The sequence below is a fragment of the Pan troglodytes genome, chromosome 18, assembly GCF_028858775.2.
Source record: "Pan troglodytes isolate AG18354 chromosome 18, NHGRI_mPanTro3-v2.0_pri, whole genome shotgun sequence".
Taxonomy (NCBI): Eukaryota; Metazoa; Chordata; class Mammalia; order Primates; family Hominidae; genus Pan; species Pan troglodytes.
The window spans coordinates 40,328,758-40,351,439 of record NC_072416.2 but is presented as its reverse complement, the minus strand read 5'-3'; the positions used below and the strand labels follow the sequence as shown (position 1 = coordinate 40,351,439).

The 22,682-nt window shown below is 43.3% G+C and overlaps 1 protein-coding gene across 5 annotated transcripts in view; it reads left to right on the top strand.

Annotated features, from left to right (window-relative positions):
• The first annotated feature begins 286 nt into the window (after nucleotides 1–286).
• LOC112208125 (TP53-target gene 3 protein) overlaps nucleotides 287–22,682 on the top strand; it is a 43,474-nt gene continuing 21,078 nt past the window's right edge. For 2 of the 5 annotated variants that reach the window (XM_054668350.2, XM_054668348.2), the window contains exons 1-3: nucleotides 294–771; nucleotides 1,450–1,739; nucleotides 1,952–2,116. In XM_054668350.2, coding sequence (XP_054524325.1) covers nucleotides 410–771; nucleotides 1,450–1,591 — 504 coding nt within the window. In that variant the 5' untranslated portion in view covers nucleotides 294–409 and the 3' untranslated portion in view covers nucleotides 1,592–1,739; nucleotides 1,952–2,116. Of the gene's footprint in view, nucleotides 772–1,449; nucleotides 1,740–1,951; nucleotides 2,984–22,682 lie in introns of those variants that run through there. The other 3 variants (XM_054668351.2, XM_054668349.2, XM_054668346.2) reach the window with 3 other exon arrangements.

Below are 22,682 nucleotides of genomic sequence, written 5' to 3'. Positions count from 1 at the left end.
AGCAGAGGGCTCCATGGGCTGGAGGAGGTGTGACGCTCTGGAAAGAACTCGGGTGCGGGTGGGAAAGAAAATCGAGCTGAGCAGCGGGAAGTCGAAGTCGCGTGAGTGAGGACCAGACACTCCCGATTTAGGCAAAGGCGGGGTGCACTTCCCAACAACACATCCTCCTCACTGGCGAGACCAGGCCTGCCCTTCAAGTTCCTCTCCTGATTTAATCCCCTTGGCGAGGGTTTGGCATGAAATCAATGGCCAGCAAGCTTGGTAAACGAAGCCGCCTACACCGCCCTCCCCCTCCCTGCACGGCCGCGCCCCGCCTCCGCTCCTGTCTCAATCTGGGATTGTCCTCCTGTAGCCCCACCATCCACCGTGGGGAACGGTGGAGAGACTACAACTCCCAGTATGCACCGCGATGCGCGCCTCACCCTGCATCTCCCAGCCTGCAGCCAGCTGGCATCCTAGACCCTCTGCCCTGCGACCAACAGCCGGGAGCGGACCAGACACCAGAACTCCCGGAACGGTTGAAGACGGTTCCGCTCCCTGTCCCGCCTTTCGCAGCCCAGCAGTTTCGCCCTGCGGAGAGGAGCCTTGCTGTTTCCAAATCTCTCCTGCTGAGGAGACATTGGAGCTAGGGCGACTAGTTTCACCTGGTAATTGTGACACCCTGTCTCCTCGAGCTGCAGGCTTTTATGCTTGTCATGTTCGAAGTTTGATACCTTGCAGATCAACAAAGGGCCGGTGGCCTCTCACTGCCTCTGCGGCAGGGTTGTCAAGGTAACGCTCCTCAGACAAGCATTGGGCGCGACCCGCCCCTTTTCTCACCCCGCCTCCTCCTCAGCCCCACCCTCCTTCGCTCCTCCTCTTGTCGCTCCCTTTCAGACATGCGCAGTGCGGCCCGTCCCTAGGGCTGGGTTAAGGGCCGCGATGTGGCAGTTCTCAGGCCTCTTGGGATTGCCTCAAGAAGCCCCCCTCACGAGTGTCTCGATTTCCTGTCAGCCAACAAAGGGCCATTCGCCTTTCATGGCCTCCACAGCAGCGTTGCCGTGGTAACGATCCTCCGCCGGACGTTGGCCGCACCGCCCCCCTATTCTTGCCCACCTCCCGCTCCGCCCCGTCCCTTCTCGCTCCTCCCTCTTGTCACACCCGTTCAGACATGGGTAGTGTAGCCCGTGCCTAGCGGCGGGATAAAAGTCCTGCCCTTTCACACATGCGCAGTGCACCCATTCCTAGGGGTGGGGCTAAGGGGCCTGCCCTTTCGGACATGCGCAGTGCAGCCCGTCCCTAGGTGTAGGGTAATGGCGGCCGACCTGGCAGGTCTCAGGCTCCTTGGGATCCCCTCGAGAAGCCCGCTCATGAGTGTCTGAAACTGTCACTTGACTGCCAGAAGTGAAAACATCGTGTCCCTAGTCACCTGCCATTTGCCTTTTCAAAACCATTTCCTCTGTTCTCTAGGCTGTCACAAATCCTCTGCACCCCAGGAGCGCCGCTTGGACCCCCGGGCTCGCTGCGTGGTCCATATCTAGGTCGGGCCTCTCACGGAGACTTTCCCGCCAGTGTAATAAAGAGGAGAAAACGTCACAGCGGAAGGGCCTGACCCTGCTGCATCCACTAAGGAAACAGCTACGGGGATGGGACCCTGGAAGCTGCTGTGGGAGCCTCATCCACCACTTCTCTGACCCCACCCAGGCTGCTTCCCAGGCCTCAGGGTCTTAGTGTGGACCTCCCGGCCGTGATTAATGCAGGTCAGCAGGACCAGAGCGCCCCTTGGTCCCTCCCAACACATGAGGGTAGTTTGTGTGGTGAGGTCAGGGATAGTGTCTGCGCTTCTGCCCTGAATAGGGCTCCCTTGGAAAATACTTTAATATCTCTTTTTAAATACCCCCTTGGACCACTTTTAATAGTTTTCTGATAGAACTAAACAGTGATCATTCTCTTAATTCATGTTTCCATTAAGTTTTTCAGGTTAAGTACTGCACGACTACTCGCTTCTGAAACTGATAGACACTGCCTCAGCTCCGTGCAGGGCAGACGCACAAGAGCAGAATCTCCGTGGGACATCTATCTGGAGCATCAATATTACTGCAGTATTTGGAAGAAACAAATTTAAATAAGTTCTAAGGTAAAGAATGGAACATTTAAGACAAGTCTGGAAAGTCATCTGCCTTTAATAACTGTCGTTTGTCCCTCATGTCAGACTTTCTCCAAGACAAAAACTCTAAGAACTTATTTCCATTCTTACAAATAGTAAAAATGATAAATCATATCAAGTTCATTGAAAGTCCTGCCTGCTACTTTCCTAAATCGCAATATGGCCTTGGTATGGTTTTATTTGTACTTTTGTGGGGGGTTCGTGGATCTTTAGATTAAAAAAAAAAAAAAAGGTCTTTGAACAATTTTTGCAAGTTTGCAGCTGTTAGTTATTGATTTATTTTTGCAACCCATCTAATTCTTCTGTCTCTCTCCTCTCCTCAGACTCAATAATTCCATGGGTCTCTAAGGCTGTGTTTATTTTCTTTAAATTTTGTTGATTTACTTTTATACTCCATTTGATTTTTTCTATCTCTCACCTTTTCTCAGACTCAGTCATCCCACAGGTCTGTAAGGCTCTGTTCATTTTCTTTAAACTTCTTTTTTTTTCTGTCCTCAGATTGAATAAATTATATTGCTATGTCTCTGTTTCTGAACTATAGAAAAGCTCAAAATTATTATTTTTATTTCCCATTTTTTATATGGCTATTTTTTCTCTGCTGATGTTTCACATCTATTCATTTATGAGACTATTTTCCTTTGCCCTCATGAGCGTGTTTATAATAGCTGCCTTCAAATTCTTGTCTGCCGTTTACATCTTGGACATCTTGGAGATGGCTACTGCCTGCTTTTTATCTTGTGTATTTATTACATTTTCACGTGTCTTCACGCATCTCTTGAATTGGAAATTGTGCCCTGGAGACTGTATACAAGACTGGATTAAAAAGACTGGATTCTGTTTTGTCCCTGTGAAGAGTGTTGTTTTTAAAAGAGGGTGTTAAATGGGCTGGATTCTATCTTCAATACTTATCTCTCCTATGAAAGGCATAGCCAAAATATGCATTCAGTTTTTATATACACATATTTCATGTATGTATTGTATATAGAAGTGTTTCTATAATGACATATAATAATTTACCCAGGATTCATCATTTTTCTGTGTGACAGTGTTAGTTCAGTTAGCTACTTCATCATCAGTGGAAGCCAGAATCTCAGTTTTGATTTTTGAGTGTAATATAAAAAATTACACAGTATGGATACTTTTACATCAATTTTTTAATGTGATGTTATATTTGTGATATTTATGCTGTTACAGATATCTACAGTTTGTTCATTTAAAAAAGTCCTTTTTTACATTGTGGTAAAATATACATAAAATTAACCATTTTAACAATTTTTAAAAGTGCAGGACAGAGGAATTAATCATACACTGTTCTACAACCATCATCCACATTCATAGGGAAATTTGTTCATTTTGCAAAACTCAAACTCTGTTCCCGTTACCTTCCTTTTGGCCTCTAGGAACTACTCTTCTACTTTGAGTTTCTATGAATGGAACTACTGTAAGTACCTCATATGAGTGGAATCATACAATGTAATAAAGAAATCACGAGGAAGAATAATACACACTGTATAACATGCTTGTTAATTTAAATAAACACAGAGATCAGTAGTACATGGTGATTATAGAGAAAGACAGATAAAAAAGAAAAAGCAGTTAGAAGGGTGTGTAAAATTTATCACTATGGTGTCTCAAGTTTTAGAGCACTGAGGTCCTGGCCCCAGACACATTACTGGTCATGGTGAAGCTGGGAGCCCAGTGCAGCTGTCTGACTCCCAAAGCCAACACTCAGGCCAAATGTCACTGAGCCCTGAGGCACTCTGCCCCTGCCAGCCCAGGCACTCAATGGCCCTGAGATTCACCATGGCCTGTTCTTGGTCTTGAGGGTGTTGCTGGCCTGCTGGAATAGGGGCCTATCTGACAAAACAAGTAGGAGCTTCAGAAAATAGTGGCAGCTGTGAGGCTACCAGGAGCCACACCTCAGGCTTCCCACTGCCTGCCCAGGGGTCCCCATGCAGCAAGGCCTAATGTTGACCAGGGAGCTATGGCCCCAGGTTCTCTGAAGCTGGCCACAGGATAGAGTCTTCTCCTAGTCTTTGCTAATCTGCTAGGCCCTCATCTTTTATTCTGACTGTGCAGCTTCATGCACTGGAACCAAACCCCAAATTCCTCCTCAGTCAGAAGATGACAATTACCTCTTGTCACTGAAGCAGCTGCATTTCCTGGAGGACTTTGATCTGGAGACAGAAGGAAGGGCAGGATTCTGACAGGTCCTGGGTGGAAGATGACAAAGGGAACTTGTGGGGGTGTGAGGGGGTAGGGACAATTTCTAGGGCCTTTCTTTTAAGGGGTCCTACCCTCCCCTCCAATCCCATGTAGCCCCAACCTGTTCTCAGAGTTGGATATAAACAGTCCCTCCTCTAGGAGTTTATCATTGATTCTATTCCCCTAATCAAACGCTCCATTGGGATGGGTCTCCTGCTTCTCTGTGTATCAAACCTTCCCAATAAATCTAAGATGCAGAGGATGGAGCCAAGGAGTGTCTTCCTCAGGGTGGTGTCTGACTTTCACATCCCCACCCTCCCTCAAAGCGACAGCGCCAGCTGCTCACCTTCTTCCTTTATTAGTGTTGATTATATGTTCTTAGGAGGTAGACAGTCAAGATTCATGAGAAAGGCTTCCTGCCACAGGACTAGACCTCATCCCTTATACTTCCTATGCTGCACCACCACCAGGGCCACCAGGGTCATAGCATGTGCATAAAACAGGACTTGGACCTGCATCAGGTTCTGGGCTCCACAGAAGGGACACTGAGGCTCAGTGACCTTTCTCCCTGATTCTCTGTGATGATAGACAGGGAGACAAAGGCCTTGGAAACAAAGAAGTTACTCAACAATTTAGGACCTGCCTGTCTTAGGAGGGGCCCAATTTCTCTCTTCCGCAATGGGTACCAGCTAAGGCAGAGACTGAGACTTAGCTCTGCAGCTTTACTACTCAGGGAACAGGAACTGGTGTCTTTGCTGGAGGCTCCGTCACTCATAGATAAGACGGAACTGACACTGCCATTTACAGGGGCATCTGGTAGGCTCTCAGGAAAGGGGTTTGCTGAGTGCTGCAGTCTCAGGATTCAGTCCAGGACTCTGCCCTCGCAAGCTTCAGGATCCTGGTCCCCACCCTGCCTGCCTGCCCCAGTCTCACTCACATCTATATAATCCTCTGTGGCAATTTCCAGCATCTGCAGGTTGTTGAGAAGTGTGCCCGGGGCGGGGGGTGGGGGGGAGGGGAGTGGGGGCACAGCAGCCTGTGTTATCAAGGTGGTAGCAGTGATGAGCACCAATTCTCAGCTAACTGCACAAGACCTCTCCTTTGAACTCTCACCAACCTATTTCTCCTTGACCCCTGTACCCAAGTCTCTCACTCAGAGCATCCAAGGACCTTTCACCTCCTTGCCCAAAATCTTTCCCTCCTCTTTCCACAGCTGACCTCCAAAGATGCTAAGCACTTCTTAGTTACCTCTATGGTGTGATTTTAATAAGTCACAAAGTCAGATCGTCCCCACCCTCACTCTTCGTCTAATCTACTCTGAGCCTAGCTCTCCCAGGCCTTCTCTAGTCTCTCTAATGAAGGCATTCCAAGCACTGTGGCCACAGGAGGGCAGGGCTGGAGGAGGAAGACACCCTGGTCTCTTGATGTGGAGAACTCCAGCTGGGAGGGAGGAGCCCTGTCCTTGACTCTCTGGAGCCCCTCCCTACCATAGGCCAATTCACCTGCTGCTGCAGCCCCATCTGGACTCTTTAAAAAGGTTCCTACCTAGTAGAGTCAGAAACAGGGTCAGTGAGACTGTGCCTGTCTCACAGTTACACTCCAGCCCCAGCGACCTCAGATCTTGGATAACTGCCTGAGTCAGCTGGTGTAATGCTCCCACCAGCTCCAGTGAGTCCTGATTCTAGATTTACTCCCAGCTTTAACACTCACTGTGTGTGTAACCTTGGGCATGCAGCCAGGCCTTCCTGAAACTGTTTTTTCATCTAGGAAGTGTGATGAGAACAACACCTTCCTCACAGTACATCCTGAGGACTCAGTTGCATGTGGCTATCACCATTGTTCTCACCATCATCCCTCTCAGGAAGAGGTGGGCACAAGAATTCTGAAGTTTCCTTCATCCTTTGCCCCTTATCATGACCCTGTGAGGCCTGCACAACAGGCTTTCTGCATTTTCCAGTTGAGGAGACAGGCCCAAAGAGGGTGTTGACTTGCCCAGGAGCCCACAGGAGAGGCTGGCTTCTCCTCCCACCTGAAGAGTCTGCCCTACCTGGCTTCACACCACACACCAGCACCATCACTGACCAGGGTCCCATCCTCTGGACTCTGGGATAGATGTTCACATCCCAATCCAGGCCCAGCTGTGGTGGAAAGAAACCTGGTATCTTGGGAGGCCTGGTTGAGCAGTGCCAGCTTGTCCCAGCTTCACTGGAATTGCTATCCCACAAATTGGGTTTGAGGCTATGAAGAAGACTTCACCTCTCCGATGATCCACCGAGAGAGATTCCCACACAGAGCTCTCTCTTTATCCACTCCCTGCAGTTGGCCTGCCAGTGAAATCACACCTGTGCAGTAGTCAGGCCTCCTGGCCCACCCACCAGCTGCCAGCCTCCAGTGTCTCTGATACCCATGGGTAATCACGCCTTCCTTGGCAAGGCTGCTGAGATTCAGAAGGACCTAAACAGATATTTGGCTCAGATGGGTTGCTTCAGCCTCGTGTCCTTGGCCATCTTCCCTTGCCTTCCAAAGGTCCCTGCCAGCCTCACTGTACCAAGCCCTGACCCTAGTGGTCTCTCCGTGGGAAACACATCTCACCCACCCTCCATTGCCAGGGCTCCTGCTCAGCTCTTCTCACTTTCCCAGGACAAGCCTGGCTTCACAGACACATCTAGATCCAGTGCTTTTCTCTTTGTGGTGTTCAAAGAAAGAGTATTATTTTTTCTCTAACTTGACCTATAACCTACTTATTTTGAAGATATCCAGGCTGCAGGAGATCTCTACCCATCTACCCAGAAGGCATCAGCCCTTGCTTCAGTACCTTCTCATTCCACTCTGTCACTAAATGTTTATGACCTCAAGAAAATTTGAAGAAGCATAAGCAAGTGCAATTCCACTGGTACCAGGGCTGTAAGGGCAGGGCCAGATGGGTGAACCTCGCTGGGGATAAATAGAAATTGTGTACAAGATGGACATTTCAAGGTTGGTTTCAAGAAACGCAGGGAAAACTAACTTTCATAGGTGACAGTATGCACAAGTTAAGCTTCCTAACAGCCACAAGTTCACAGGTTCTTCTGTCTAAATGTGGCAGTGTGTGACAATGTCTGAATGGCCATAATATACATACATAGAGTAATTTATAGCATTCATTTTTGTATTAGAAATTGTGCATTTCAGCCACAAGTTTTTTGTACATGATGGATAGTCCCACATTGCTTGAAGATTGGAAGAGAGAGCACTTCATGAAATGTCCTTTTGGACACATTTTCATTGACGTTTCTATGTCCCAAGAGGCAATGAGACAAGTCATGATAAACTGGCCTTGTCTTCTGGGGTTACACCTGAACTTCTTGGTGTCAGGACCGAGGAAATCAAGGACACAGATATGCCAAAGGTGAGGTTAGAGCAAAAGTTTAATGGGTGAGAAAAAGAGAACAGCTCTCTGCTGCAGAGAGGGATCCAGAAAAAAAGAGTTGCCATTCTGCAGTGAAATACAAGTGTTTTTATAGATGAGCTAGTGGGAGGGGGTATGTTATCCACATAGGGCATGAAAAACTGGTTAGGACCAGGTGTGTCATCTGCTTAGAGCATGAATCTCTGGCAGCTCACACCCCAACCTTTTATTATGCAGGCAGATTCTCAGCCTGAGCTACTCCAAGTTGCTTATCTCTTTTCTACTGTGCATATGCTACAAAGAGGGGTGGGGCCCCCCATGTTGGATATGTCTGGCCCAAGGTGGTCATTTCTACCCATGCAGCTGCAGGCATCCCTGCCCACACAAGCTTCCAGCTTCCTTTTGTATGATTGCAGCCCAATTTTCCAGGCTGCTCTTTGTTAAAGAGAAGTGAATTCCTGGGTTGCTTTCTGTTAGAAGGGACGTTCTGTTGAGAACTCTTTGCTCTATCTGCCTAGCTAGTTTCTTTCTACATCTGCTCTCAATGATAATTATTCAGTTTTAATGGGGTCCTGGGGGTGGGAACAGATAAATTTGAGACCACAAAGTACCTTAGAATAAGAATTCACCCTTTAGTCAGCTTTAGTGTGAGTTGCACATCTATTATAATATTGGCTTCATGCACTACTGAATATAACAAGAAGGGAAAATGTGTATCTTTTAAAAATCTAGATGACAAATGGACTTTCCACAGATTCTTTGTGTGTTCCTGATTTAGAACTTGTTCATTCCACTGTCGTTTGTTTTCATTGAAATCACCAACTGATGAGGAAGCCTAGGCTGGCAAGCAGGACACGGTGGATTATTTGCAGGAAAGGTGTTTTTGTGGGGACCCTAAAGGGGCAGGCACTGCAGCCCACAGGAAAGCCTCAGCCATGATTCTCTGTGGCGCTGCCCTGGTGGGGTAAGGCAGCCATGCAAAGCTCTGATTCCCTGTCCTGAAGGGTGACATTGGCCGGGCAAGCCCCAGCCTTCAGGAAAAAAGGACAGACAAGGGAATGCTTCACATTCCGGCCTTGTCATGAGCTCCACCGGCAGCCTGCAGTGGGGCACAGCTTCTAGGTGCCTGGTCAGCTCTGGTCCTTCAGGAGGTGAAAATGACTTTTCTCCTGGATTCTCTGCCCTGTTGGCTGGGCCTGGGAAGGACTCAAGGTCCGCATGGCAGTTTCTGAGTCTCCAGCACCCAGCTGTCTCATTGTGATGATGACAGGGAGAATTGCCAGAAGTACCGGGGTGGGGAAAATGAAGAGCCAGCAGGAGAAGGCGAGCTTCCAGAAAGCCCCACCACAAATGCTTAGTGCCTGGGTAGGCACGGGGATTGCTGGGTTTTGCCTGGAAGCAAGTCCATAGGCCCTGCTGGAGATTGCCAAGATAACCACCCCCTGCCAGAGGTCACCAGGGATTGCCTGAAAACCTTCGGAAATGATGCATGCCCCTATTGCTCAAAAACTGGAAGAAGCTGCAGCCTCAGCAGGTTATCCAGGCCACTGAGTGGGGCAGTGGGCCTACACTGAGTGGACTCCTGCATTGGCAGTAGGCAGCTCTCCTGACCCATCCACCAGCTGTCTGCCTTCAGTGAGCAAGATCTTCAAGGCTGATCAGACCTCCAGTTGGCAGGGCTGATGAGATTCAGTGCGAGCTGGTCAGATCTTTGGCCCAGATGAGCCACTTGAGTTTCAGTTTCCTGGGCCAACTTTCCTGGCCTTCAGAGGGCCCCTGCCAGCCTGAGTGAGCCAGGCTTGGCTGCATCTTCCTGGGAGCCCCATCTCACTTGCCCTCCATCCCCAGGGCTCCTGCTCAGCACTTCTTACTTTCCCAGGACAAGCCTGGCTCCAACAGACATCTCTAGATGCTGTGTTTCTCTTTGTGGTGAGCAAAGAAACAGAATGAGTTCCATTTTTAAATTTTTTTCTAATTTTACCTATAACTTATTTATTGTAAAAAGGTTTGGGCTGCAGGAGACCTGACCCACCCACGCAGGAGGCCTCAGTAGCCTCCCAATCCACCCTGTTACTAAATATTTCCGCTCCTAACAATATAGGGGGAAGCAGGAGCAAGTGCAGTTTCACTGCACCAGTGCTGTGAGGATGGGGCCAGAAGGGTCCTGCCCAGTAGGATTCAATAGGAATTATATGGAAATAAACATCTCAATGTTTGTTTGGACAGATTGACATGGAGAAATTTAATTTTGATAGGTTCTAGTACACAGAAGTTAAGCTTCCTAACAGCCATGAGTTTACAGCTTCCTCTTTCTGAATTTGGCAGTGTTTTTTGATGTCCAAATTGCCACGATGTCCACACATATTTACAATAGTTTATATTATTCATTTTGTATTACTAATTGTGCACTTTGGCCAACAGTGTTTCATACATCATGGTTGGTTTCCAACCTTGCTTGAAAATTGGAAGTGACAGCCCTTTATGGAATGTTGCTTTTGACACTCTTCCATTTAAGGCTGTGTGTCCCCACAGTGCTACGAAGACAAATAGTCATCACTTTTCCATTTTGAGGGGGCCAGGGTAAGCAGATGCAATTTGAGAATACAAAGTACCTTGGAAACAGAATCATCTTTCAATCAGTTTTAGTGTGAATTTCATTTACATTAGAATAGCCTGTTCATGCACTCATAAGATTTCAGGGAGGGACAATTGTCACCTTTGAAGAATCAAAGTGACCAATGGGCTTCCCTCAGTATTTTGTTTATTTGTTTCTGGAACTTAGTCATGCCATTGTAGATCGTTTCTTTTGGAATCACTCGGTGATAAGAAACCCCAGGCTGGAGAGCTGGACACCGTGGAGTCCCTGTGGGAGAAGTGTTATTAGGGTGGCCTAACTTGGAAGGCACTACAGCCTGTGGGAAAGCAGCATCCAAGATTCTCTCTGGTGTGGCCGGGTGCTGGGTGAGGCAGCCATCCCAACAGCTTATTCTGTGTCTGGAATGGTGACTCCCAGCCTGGGCATGGCTTCAGTTTCCAGGAAACAGGCACGGGCCAGGGAGCGCCTTACCTGTTTACTGCTGCGATGTGTGGGGCCTGTATCTGCCACTGGGCACTCCACCTCTTCAAGTGGGGTCCTGTGCATTCCTTTTGGAGGCTTCAAAAGACTTTCCTCTCTGACTCCCGGCGTCTTCACCTGGACACTGTAGGACCCCAGATCTGTGTGTTTCCCAAGTGTCTATAGCGCCAGGTGCCCCATTGTGACAGGGAAGATGACCAAATTAAGTGATTAGGGCCGTTTGAAAAAAAAGCAGGAGAGATGCTGTATGGAGGAGGCCTGACATGACTGCCTCTAGCCTGCGGCTGCTGGTGCCATGCGCAGGCAGGACTGGTCTCTGCCAGGGTGATGTGATCCGCTGTGCTGAAGATTCTCACCATTTCCTTCCTTTCCCCATCGGGGACATCTGGGTAACCAGCTGAAGCAGTAGTTCCCCATCCGGAACAAAGACTGCAGACCCTCGCATGGGCTCCAGCCTGCAGGACACAAGCGTGAGCCTTGGAGGACCCCACATACCTAGGTGGTTGTGGGCTAGACCTGTGGCCTTCGCTGGGTTCTTGACTCATTCCTGGATTGCGAGGGTTTTGTTCTTTTTTAACTGGAAGTGGCAGATGACTGTCCTTCTGGACTTCCTATATGCTCACCTGACCCCTGCGGGACCTGAGATCATTGGGGTTCCCAGGTCTTTATGGTATCACGCCCCCATTGTGACAACAAGGAGGATGACCAAAAGTATGCCGGTGGTTGAGGAAGAGAAAAAAGAGGAGTGGAGTTGCAGGGAGGAGGCTCGACAGGATCGCCTCCAGCCTGGGGCAGCTGGATTGGCGAGTCAGGGGCTGGCTCCTGCCTGGGCAAGACAATAAGCCATGATGAACAATGCCATTATCCTCCTTTTCAGTTGGGGGTACCTGGGCATATCTGAAAACCTTGAAAAAGTGTTTGCATTTTCAGAGCTTAAGAAAAGGAAGAAGCAGCAGCTACAGTGTGTTTTTCATGCCTTCCAGTGGCATTGAAGAACCTGCACTGAATGCCACCTGGAAAGCAGCCTGGACCTGCACCTTTGGGCCGGGGCACCCATGGGAGCTCAGCCCTTGCTGCCTCAACCCTTTTTGGATTCTTTTCTCCCCAGACTGTCTCAGAGTTCAGGTCTTCTCGTCTCTTGTCTGCCCAGTGAAGGTACAAGGGTGGAAAGGTGATGGTGTGGAGTCAGGAGCTTTGTTCCAGTGCTGGGCATAGTGAGAAGTCAAAAGAGAGGTTATGATCTCGTTGTGCTTGAAGGGGAGAGGCCAAAGCCTAAGACATTCTGCCTTTTTAGGGGAATTACCTTTCAAGGCTTATTTGGTCTTCACTAGCCTTTACATCTGAGGATGAAGGAGTTGAGGCTCTGTTACATGGATGTCTAAAGAGATCATAACTCTCACATTGAACAACACAGAGACTGATAGCTCTAGCACAGTACCTAGGTAATGTGACTCTCTTTTGCTACATGTGCCCTTCCTACATAAGGAAATGTGACATACCACTGGGCCAAGCACCCAGGAAATGTGACTCTCCCGCCTGTCGCCTGCCTGTATTGGGCAATGTTGTGACACATCTCAGAGCTGAGCACCTAGGTGATATAACTCCTTTTTTGGGAGCTGTCAATGGAAGGGATTGTGACATATGTTTGGCCAATCACCCAGATGATGTGACTCTCTTGCCTATAACTCAAATTGGGGAGAAATTATATCTTGACAATATTGAGATTTTATGTTCATGCACATTAAATGTCTTTCTATTTATTAAGATCTTTTGTGATCTTTCATGGCTCTTTCATTAGAAATTTGTAGTTTTCATTGTACATAGATCTGTGTGTCACAAAGGTCTATATGACAAAACTGAGACAAAGACAAACTGATGGATTCTTCCAGTTTTTGTGGATGGCTCTGGGCTGGGGCGTTCCTTTAACATATATGCATACTGTTGAAAACTTTGCTTCAGTCTTCACTTTCTGCTGAGCTGAGCCTGAAGGTCAGCCAGTGCTGAAAATGAGGGTCTTCTTGGGTCTTTAAGAAAATGTGTTTTTCGTGGTTATGCACAGAGTGTTTTGTCAATTTGCCAGTATACATGGGTGCTTTTTAATAGCCTAATTTGTAAAACAAAACAAAATCTCACGTTAGCTTTTTATTCTTGGCTTTATGTGACCTATTGTATGTGTCGTCTGTAATCTGCTCTCCAGGGGGCTGCTGGCTTTCAGTTTCCTTAAAATACTCCCAAGTAACTCGTGCCAATTTTTTAAACTGATTTTTTTCTGACTTAGAGAAAAAAAAGAGCCTTGTTTCAGACCTTTGGATAGCCCTAATACAGATTTTAATGTAACAACACAATACTTTGCAAGTAAGACCTCCTCTTTTCCCTCTGGAACCACTGAGCAGAGGCCCATACTGGCAACTCAGGATGTTGTTTTTAAGACTGCCATCAAGTAAGGGAAGGATTTGGGCAAGGACGTGTAAAAAGTCCACGAGGCTTTTCTCCTGTTCTTCATTGTTTTTCTTGATTTTGTATTTACATGGTTGCTATACAACTCGATGGTTTTCAACAGGTTTTACAACATCGTTTCTGACAGTTCTGCTTGTTTTTCCCTGTTTCTGTGGAGGAGCAGGTGTTTGGAGCTGTACATTCTTGCCATTTTGCTGATTTTACTCTCTCTGGGCTCTCAGTTGTATTTCATTGATCTAAATGACTTTCCTTGTGTCGTTACTACACCATCTTGATTAAGGTTGCTTTGAGGCAAATTTTGAAGTTGTAATTTGTGAGTCCTCTTATTTGGCATCTTTTTAAAGATTTTTAAAGATATTCTTAGTCCCTTTTAATTTTATATGAATTTCAGCATCAATGCTTCAGTTTTTACATGGTAGTCACCTTGAATTCTAATTGTACTGAATCTAATTGTACTGGATGTAGACTGTTTGGGGAGTTATTGTCATCATAATGTATTAAACCTACTGATTCATAAACATGGAATGGTTTCTCATTTATTTAGATCTTCAACCTCTTTCGATAAGGTTTGTAGTTTTCAGATTACAAGTTTCTTTCACATTTTTAAAAATTTATTTCTATGTATTTATTATTTAATTGCTATTGTAAATGGATTTGTTTTTGCCTCAACTGCATTATTAGATATTTCATTGCAAGTGTATAGAAGTAGAATTGATTTTTGTATAATAATTTTGTACCTCTGACCTTGGTGAATACATGATCTTGGTTGCTTCCAAGTTTTGTGAAAACTACAATTAATATTGCTGTAAACTTTTTTGTGCAGGTTTTTGTGTGGACTTACATTTTCAATTCATTTGAGTCAGCTAACCTTTAGGAATTTGTTTGGAGTTCAGGAGACACCACCCTGCCACATAGGATCGAGTTAAGAAAAACTCATTTTGTGCAAATCAAGTTTATGTGGGCCTATGATGAGGTTCATGGAAAAGCACTGTGTATAGTTGTGTGAATTTGAGCCCAGTGATTTATTATGTATTAATCTTGCCCTGTGTAGCAGATGTTCTAGGAGGTGCTGCAATGACTAAAACAAAACAAATAATTCTGCCCACTTGAAGCTGATATTCTAGGAAAGAATAAATATATAATACAAGTAAAATAAACAATGTGTAAGATAGTGGTTACTGCTAATGTGGGAGGAGAGTGTGGTAAAGAGAGCAGAGGTCTAAACTGGGTGTCTCTCTGAGCATTTATTTGTGTGTTTCAGCTGCTAACTCTGACAGTTAGCAAGCTTGTGTGTCTTTGTCTGCGTGTATCCACCTTTATGTGCAGTGAAAAGTCTGCTTTTGTATTTATGCCTGGGTGCTATGTGTGTATTTGCTTTAAAATCACTAATACTTTTATGTTCTTGCCTAATTTCCTAGCTAACAGCTTTTTTTTACCATGTTGAATAGATGTCGCGAGAACAGACATCTTTGTCTTATTTCTGATCTTAGGTAGAAAGCATTTTGTCTTTTAACATCAAGTATGATGTTAGCTGTGGGGTTTTTATAGATGTCTTACAATATCTTTTCTATTTCCAGTTTATTTAATGTTTTTATCATGAAGAGTGCTGAAGATTTTCAAACCTTTTTACTTTGTATTTTCCCTATATTAATACCTTGCCAGATGTATTATTAGAGTATTGTTATGGAGTATGTTCTATTATTCAGAGTTGTCCTGTTACTCTATTGATAGTGTCCTCTGAGAGACAAATTCACTATTGATGAAGTCATGTATCTATTTTGTTGTTGACTGAGCTTGCGTCATATGCAAGAAATTATTCCCATATCTAATGGTATGAATATTTTGCCCTATCTTTTTTTTAATAGTTGTTCAGGTTTAAGTTTTTCTTTTAGGTTTTCGATGCATTTCAATTTCATTTTGTATACAGTGTAAGGTAGAAGTCCAATTTTATACTTCATTATGTGAATATCTAGTTTTCCAAGCAAATTTTTTTTTTTCTGAAGACTTTCTTTTCCCACTGAATAACCCTGGCAACTTGTTAAACTATTTTATCATATATGTGAGGATACCTTTCTGGGCTCTATTTTATTTCATTTGTTTGTAGTCTATATCCCAGTACCACACTGTTTTGAGTAACATGACTGTGAGTAACTTTTGACGTTAGGAAATTTCTCATTATGAAATTAGAGCTTTGAACATTTTTATCTCTTTTTTTTGCGATCGTTTTGACTATTCTTGGTTCCTTGAGATTTCACTTGAATTTTAGAATGTTAGTTTCTGTTTCCATTTAAAAAAGTTATTGGGCTTTTGATTGGGATTGCACTGCATTTAGAGATAATTTTAGGAGAAATTGCCACATTAGTACTTTTAAGAGAGTTTCCAAGATGGCTTACTGGATGCAGCCAGGAAGTGTTGCTCCCAAAGAGAAAGACCACAATTTTGACTACATCAACATAGTTTGAATAGATATTTGGAGAGAAAATGCATAGTGTGGATGGAGAAAAGGTGCGTTTTCTAAGACTGAAGAGCAAGGAAGCTGGGGTGCCCTTATGGGGTGCCTGAACGCTATGACTGCTTTTTGGCCCTGAGTGGCATCTGGGGAAGAAGTGAGTAAAGGGACTAGGAGGCTGCTCACTCTCGCTGCAGACCACTGGGATCCTGGCTGCAGGAAGCTCCACACCCCCATGGACATGTGAGTTGGCAAGGAGATCTCCCTGGAGAGTAGATGGAGATGGAGCTGTAGCAGGCACAGAGCCAGGACTTTTTAGCATGGGTCAGGTCTGGTGGAGCTCAACCATAAAGTCCCACCTCCGGGGCTGCCTATCTCTCTCAGAGGCTTTGGCCCCAGCTAAACTGCAGGGAGAAAGCAAGGCCTGCTTACCCGCAGGACTGGGACATGTCTATCCTGTAGGCATGCCTGTCCACCAGCCTCTTACATGGCCCCTGCCTGGCTTCCTGGGAGAAGCATGTATACATTGTAGTTTCTGCTACCTAACCTGGATGCTTTGCTCCACCTGAATGCATTCTGGCAGCCCAGAAATCCCTCAGATCCCTCACCACACTTGGAACCTGGCCCTAAGCATCAGGAAGAGGGAGTCATAAGCAAGTCGTGGCACTCCAGTGCTGTGGCCTGTGGTTCAGGAGTGCCAAACTGGGATCTGTGCTGGGCAGTTGAATGGGGGAGGAACCCACACTCTTCAGAAACTGAGAGGCCAGATTCACACAGGTTCACAGGCTGGCATGGGCCCTAGGCACACCTCCTTCCACAGGGCTGTTATGGTAAAGATGCGGGGTATTTTTCTAGAAGACATCCAGAAAGCCCCACATTTTTCTAGAAGCCCCACAGCTTGAAACACCTAACAACAATGACAATAATGATAATGATAGTAATAATAATGGGCATAGTGCCAGTGATTGGAAGTGAGTCTCTCAAGACTCATGAACAGACCTGTACCACAGAACATAGTTGCAAATAAAGAAGATACACAAAGGAACTGCATGGTAAAGAACCTATCTACATCCCACTGCTCTCAAGTGCTATGTACTGGATCGCAGTAGAGATTACACTACCAAAAATCACTTTACTAATTCTTCCCCTGTGAAACCAAGAGCAAGAATTCAACAACAAAGACACTGTACAGAGTCGTAGTCCTCTGAAAACCTTCAAAAAAGAAAGCCAATAGACTATACTCAATTTATACCCCAATTAGAGGTATACCAGTACTCTCAGATGAGAAAGAATTGGCTCAAAATCTCTGGCAATGCAAAAAGCCAGAGTGTCTCCTTCAAGAGAGCCCACTAGTGCCCCAGTGATGGTTTTTAACAGTCTGAATTGTCTAAAATGACAGACATGGAAAAAAGAGCAGGGAAACTCATTTAGATTGAGAAGAAAGTTGAAACTTAACCCAAGGAAGCCAAGCAATCTGGTTAAATGATTCAAAACCTGAAAGATAAAATACCAATCTTAAGAAATATCTAAACTAAAAAATTCTTGAGCTGAAAGATTTACTGTGAGGATTTTATAATAAAATCAGAAGTATTTCCAGCAGAATAGACTAAACTGAGAAAAGAATCTCAGAGCTCAAACACTGTTTTATTGAATCAACATAGTCAGACAAAAATAAAGATAAAAGAATTAAGAAAAATCAACATCCCCATTGAGAAATATGAGATTACTTAGAGAACAAATCTACAATTTATCAACATTTCTGAGAGAGAAGAAAAGAGAATAGGCAAGTTGGAAAATATGTATGAAGATATAGTTCAGGAAAGTACCTCTAATCTCACTAGCGAGGTTGCCATTCAAATCCAAGAGAACCCCAGTCAGCCCCTAGTCAGATACAATAATATATGACAGTCTGTATTACTCAGTTCTCACATTGCTATAAAGAAATACTTGACACTGGGTAATTTATAATGAAGAGAAGTTTGGTTGGCTCACAATTCTGCAGGCTGCAGAGGAAGCATGGCAGCATCAGCTTGGCTTATGGGGAGCCCTCAGGAAACTAACAACCATGGCAGAAGGAAGAGGGGGAGCAAGGCATCTTACATGGAAGAACAGGAGCAACACAGAGAGCGGGGAGGTGCTACCCATTCTTAAACAGCCAGATCTCATGAGAACGTTATCGCGAGACAGCACAAGGGGCTGGTGTTAAACCATTCACAAGGATCTATCCCCATTATCCAATCACCTCTCAGCAGGCCCCACCTCCAACATTGAAGATTACAGTTCCACATGTGATTGGGGCAGAATCACAGATCCAAACCATATTGCTATTTCCATGTCACATAGTCATCAGCTTCACCAAAGTCAGTGCAAAAAAAATTTAAGATTAGTTAGAGAGAAAGGGCAGGTTACTCACAGAGTAAATTCCATCAGACTAGCAGCAGACCTCTCAGCAGACACCTTGCAACCAGAAGAGGTTAGGGGCCTATCTGCAGAGCTTTTAAAGGGAAAAAAAATTAACCAATAATTTTATATCCCTCTAAACTAAGCTTCATAGATGAAAGAGGAAAAAAAAATTTCCTTTGACAAGCAAATGCTGATGTGATACATTTAAACTAGACCAGCCTTACAAGAGGTCTTTAAGGTAGTGCTGAACATGGATTCAAGTGAATGATATCTGCTACCAAAAAAGCTCACTTAAGCACATAGCCCACAGGCACTATAAAGCAATAATGCAATTAACTCTACATAACAACCAGCTAACAACATGATGGTGAATTCAAAATCACACATATCAATACTCACCTAACATGTAAGTAAGCTAAACACCACAGTTAAAAGACACAAAGTGGCATCCTGGATAAAAAGACAGTACCCATCCATCTGCTGCTTTCAAGACACACCCTTTGCCTCAGAGTAAAAGGGTGGAGCATATTCTACCATGCAAACGAAACAAAAAACAAGCAGCAGTCACTATTCTTATATTAGATAAAACAAATTTAAACCAAAAAAAAAAAAAACACTAAGAGGGACAAGAAGAGCATTTTGATAAAGGGTGCAATCTAAGAAGAAGCCTTAACTATCTTAAATATATATGTGATTACCACTGGAGCATCCAAATTCATAAAATGACTTCTTCTTTGCCTACCAATGAAAAGAAGAATGACAAGGGCATATTGATAAAGGATAAAATCCTGTGAGAAGCCTTAAATATCTTAAATATATATACACTTAATATTGGAGCACCCAGATTTACAAAATGACTTTTTCTTTGCCCACAAAAAGGCTTAGACAACATCACAATAGTAGTAAGAGACTTCAACACCCTACTTACAGCATTAGACATATCACTGAGGCCAAAAAAAAAAAAAAAAACTAACAGGAAAACTCTGGAGTTAAACTCAACACTTGACCAATTGGACCTAATAGACATCTATTGAAAACTCCATCGAACAACCACAGAATGTACATTTTTCTCATCTGTACAAAAAAAAATTCTAAGATCAACCACGTGCTCAGTGATAAATAAAGCCTGAATAGATTAAGAAAAAATGAAATCTCACCAAGCCCACTGTTGGAGCACAGTACAATAAAAAATACAAATGAATACCAAGATCTCTCAAAACTACAGAAATACATGAAAATTAAACAACTTACTCCTGAATAAATCCTTTGTAAACATCAAAGTAAGGCAGAAATATAAAAATTACTTGAAATTGATAGAAATAGGAACACAACTTACCAAAATTTCTAAGATGCAGCCAAAGCAGTGTTAAGAGGAAACTTTATAGCCCTGAATGCCTTTATCAAGAAGTTAGAAATGTCTCAAATTAACGATGTAACTTTACACCTATATACCTAATGCTAGATGACGAGTTAGTGGGTGCAGCGCACCAGCATGGCACATGTATACATATGTAACTAACCTGCACAATGTGCACATGTACCCTAAAACTTAAAGTATAATAAAAAATAAAAAATAAAAAAATAAAAAAAAAAGAACAAACCAACCCCAAAGCTAGCATGAGAGAAGACATAACAGCAATTAGAGAAGAATTTAATGAAGTTGAGATGCAAAAATGTATACAACAGTCCAAGAAAACAAAAAATTGGTTCTTCAAAAAAAAATTGATAAGCTCCTAGCCAAATTAACAAATATAAAAAAGAAAGAGAAGATCCAAATAAGCACAATAAAAATGACAGGTTATATTAGAATGGATCAGATAGAGATACAAAAGATCCTCAGGGAGTACTATGAACAGCTCTGCACGCAAATTAGAAAATCTGGAGAAAATGAATAAATTCCAGGAAGCACACAGTCTCCCGAGATAGAATCAGAAAGAGATCAAAACTCTAAGTAGACTAATATCAACTTCTGACATTGAGTCAGTACTAAAGAACCTACCAACAACAACAACAACAATAACAAAAGGCCTGAAACAGGTAGGTTGGCTGCTGAGTTTTACCAGACATACTAAGAAGAAATGATATCAATCCTACTAAAATTATTTCAAAATATCGAGGTGGTGGGGCTCCTTCCTAACTCATTCTTTGAAACCAGCAGTAGCATGATATGAAAATCTGGCAGAGACACTGTGAAAAAACAAAACTTCAGACCAAGATCCCTCATGAATAGAAAATGTAAAAATCCTCAACAAAATACTAGCAAACCAAATTCAGCACCATATCAGAAAGGTAATACACCATGGTCAAGTAGGCTTTATTCCTGGGATGCAAGCTGGTTCAACATATGCAAACCAATAAATGTGATTCACCAGCTAAATAGAATCAAAAGTAAAAACCATATGATTTTCTAAACAGATACACAAAGATCTTCTTAATAAAATCCAACACTACTTCATGGTAAAAATCCTCAATAGACTAGGCATCCAAGGAACATACCTTAAAATAATAAGTCATCTATGGGAAACCCACAGTCAACATCATACTCAATAGGTTAAAAACTTAAAACTATTTCTATGAGAACTGAAACAAGACAAGGATGCTCACTCACAGCACTCCTATTCAGCTTAGTACTGGAAGTCCTATGCAGAGCAATCAGGCAAGAGAAAGAAAAAGTAACGAAACAGGAAAAGAAGTCGAACTATCTCTCTTCGCTGAAAATATGATCCTATGCCTAGAAAATCCTAGAGATTCTGCCAGAAGGCTCCTAGAATTAATAACTTTAGTATAGTCTCAGGATACAAAATCAGTGTAAACAGTACTGATGATGGTGAAATAAGTAGCATTTCCATACACCAACAATGTGCAGGCCAAGAGTGAAATCAAGAACACAATTCCACTTAAAATAGCCACAAAAAAGAGAAATACCTAGGAATACAGATAACCAAGGAAATGAAAGATCTCTTCAAGGAGAACTACAAAACACGGCTGAAAGTCACACACCTACAACCATATGATATTTGACAAGGCTGGCAAGAACAAGCAATGGGGAAAGGACTCCCTAGTCAATACATTCTGGGATAACTGGCTTGCCATAGGCAGAAGATTGAACCTAGACCTTTACCTTGCAACATGCCCCCAAATTAAATTTAAATGGATTAAAAATTTAAGTGTAAGACCTCAAACTATAAAAATTCTGGAAGATAACCTAGGAAATACTTTTTTGACATCAGCCTTGGCAAGTCGTTTTTGGCTAAGTCCCCAAAAGCAATTGCAACCAAAACAAAAATAGACAAGTAGGACTTAATTTGACTAAATAGCTTCTGCACAGCAAAATAAACTATCAACAGGGGAAAGAGGCATCCTCCAGAATGGGAGGAGATATTCACAAACTATGAGTCTAACAAAAGCCTAATATCCAGACTCTATAGGGAACTCAAATCAACAAGCCAAAAAAAAAACCGTTAAAAAATAAAAAATGGGCAAATGAGATGAACAGATATGCCTGAACAGAAGATATACAAGTGGCCAACAAACATGAAAAATTGCTCAGCATCAGTAATTATCAGATAAATGCAAATCAGAACCACAATGAGGTACCATCTCATGTTAGTCAGAATGTCTATTACTAAAAAGTCAATAAATAACATGTTGGCAAGGCTGTGCAGAAAAGGAAACACTTTACATCATTGGCAGGATTGTAAATTAGTTCAGCAATCGTGGAGAGCAGTCTCGAGATTTCTCAAAGAACTTAAAACAGAACTACAAATTTACCCAGCAATCCTACAACTGGGTATACACCCAAAAGAAGATAAATCATTCTACCAAAAAGACATATGCACTTGAATGCATCACTGTGCTATTCACAATAGCAAAGATGTGGGATCAATCCAGATGCCCATCAATGGTATATTGGATAAAGAAAACCTGGTATGTATACACCATGGAATACTACACAGCTGTGAAATATAATGAAATCATGTCCTTGGTATCAACATAGGTGGAACCAGAGGCCATAATTTCAAGCAAATTAATGCAGAAACAGAAAGCCAAATACTGCATGTTCTTACTTATAAGAGCTAAACATTGAGCATATATGGACATAAATATGGGAACAGTAAACACGGTGGACTACTAAAGTGTGCAGAGGGGAGGGCAAGTTAATATACTACATATTGGTTGCTGTGCTCACTACCTATGTGCTCCAAACCTGAGCATTATACAATATTCCTACATAACAAATCTGTGCCTGTAACCCCTGAATCTAAAATAAAAGTTGAAATTTTTTAAAAAGTCTTTTCACCTATGAACACAAGACACTGTTCCATTTATTTGTACCTTTGATTTCTTACAGCAGCATTTTGTAAGTTTTTATTGTACAAATAGTTTGTCATCCTGGTTAAATTGATTCCAGAGCATTTTATTCTTTTTAATACTGTTGTTCATGGTATTGTTTTCTTAATTTCCTTTTCAGATTAATCATTATTGGTGTGCATCAATGCAAATGAGTTTTGTAAGTTAATTTTGTATCCTGCAACATTACTTAATTTGTTTATTCTAA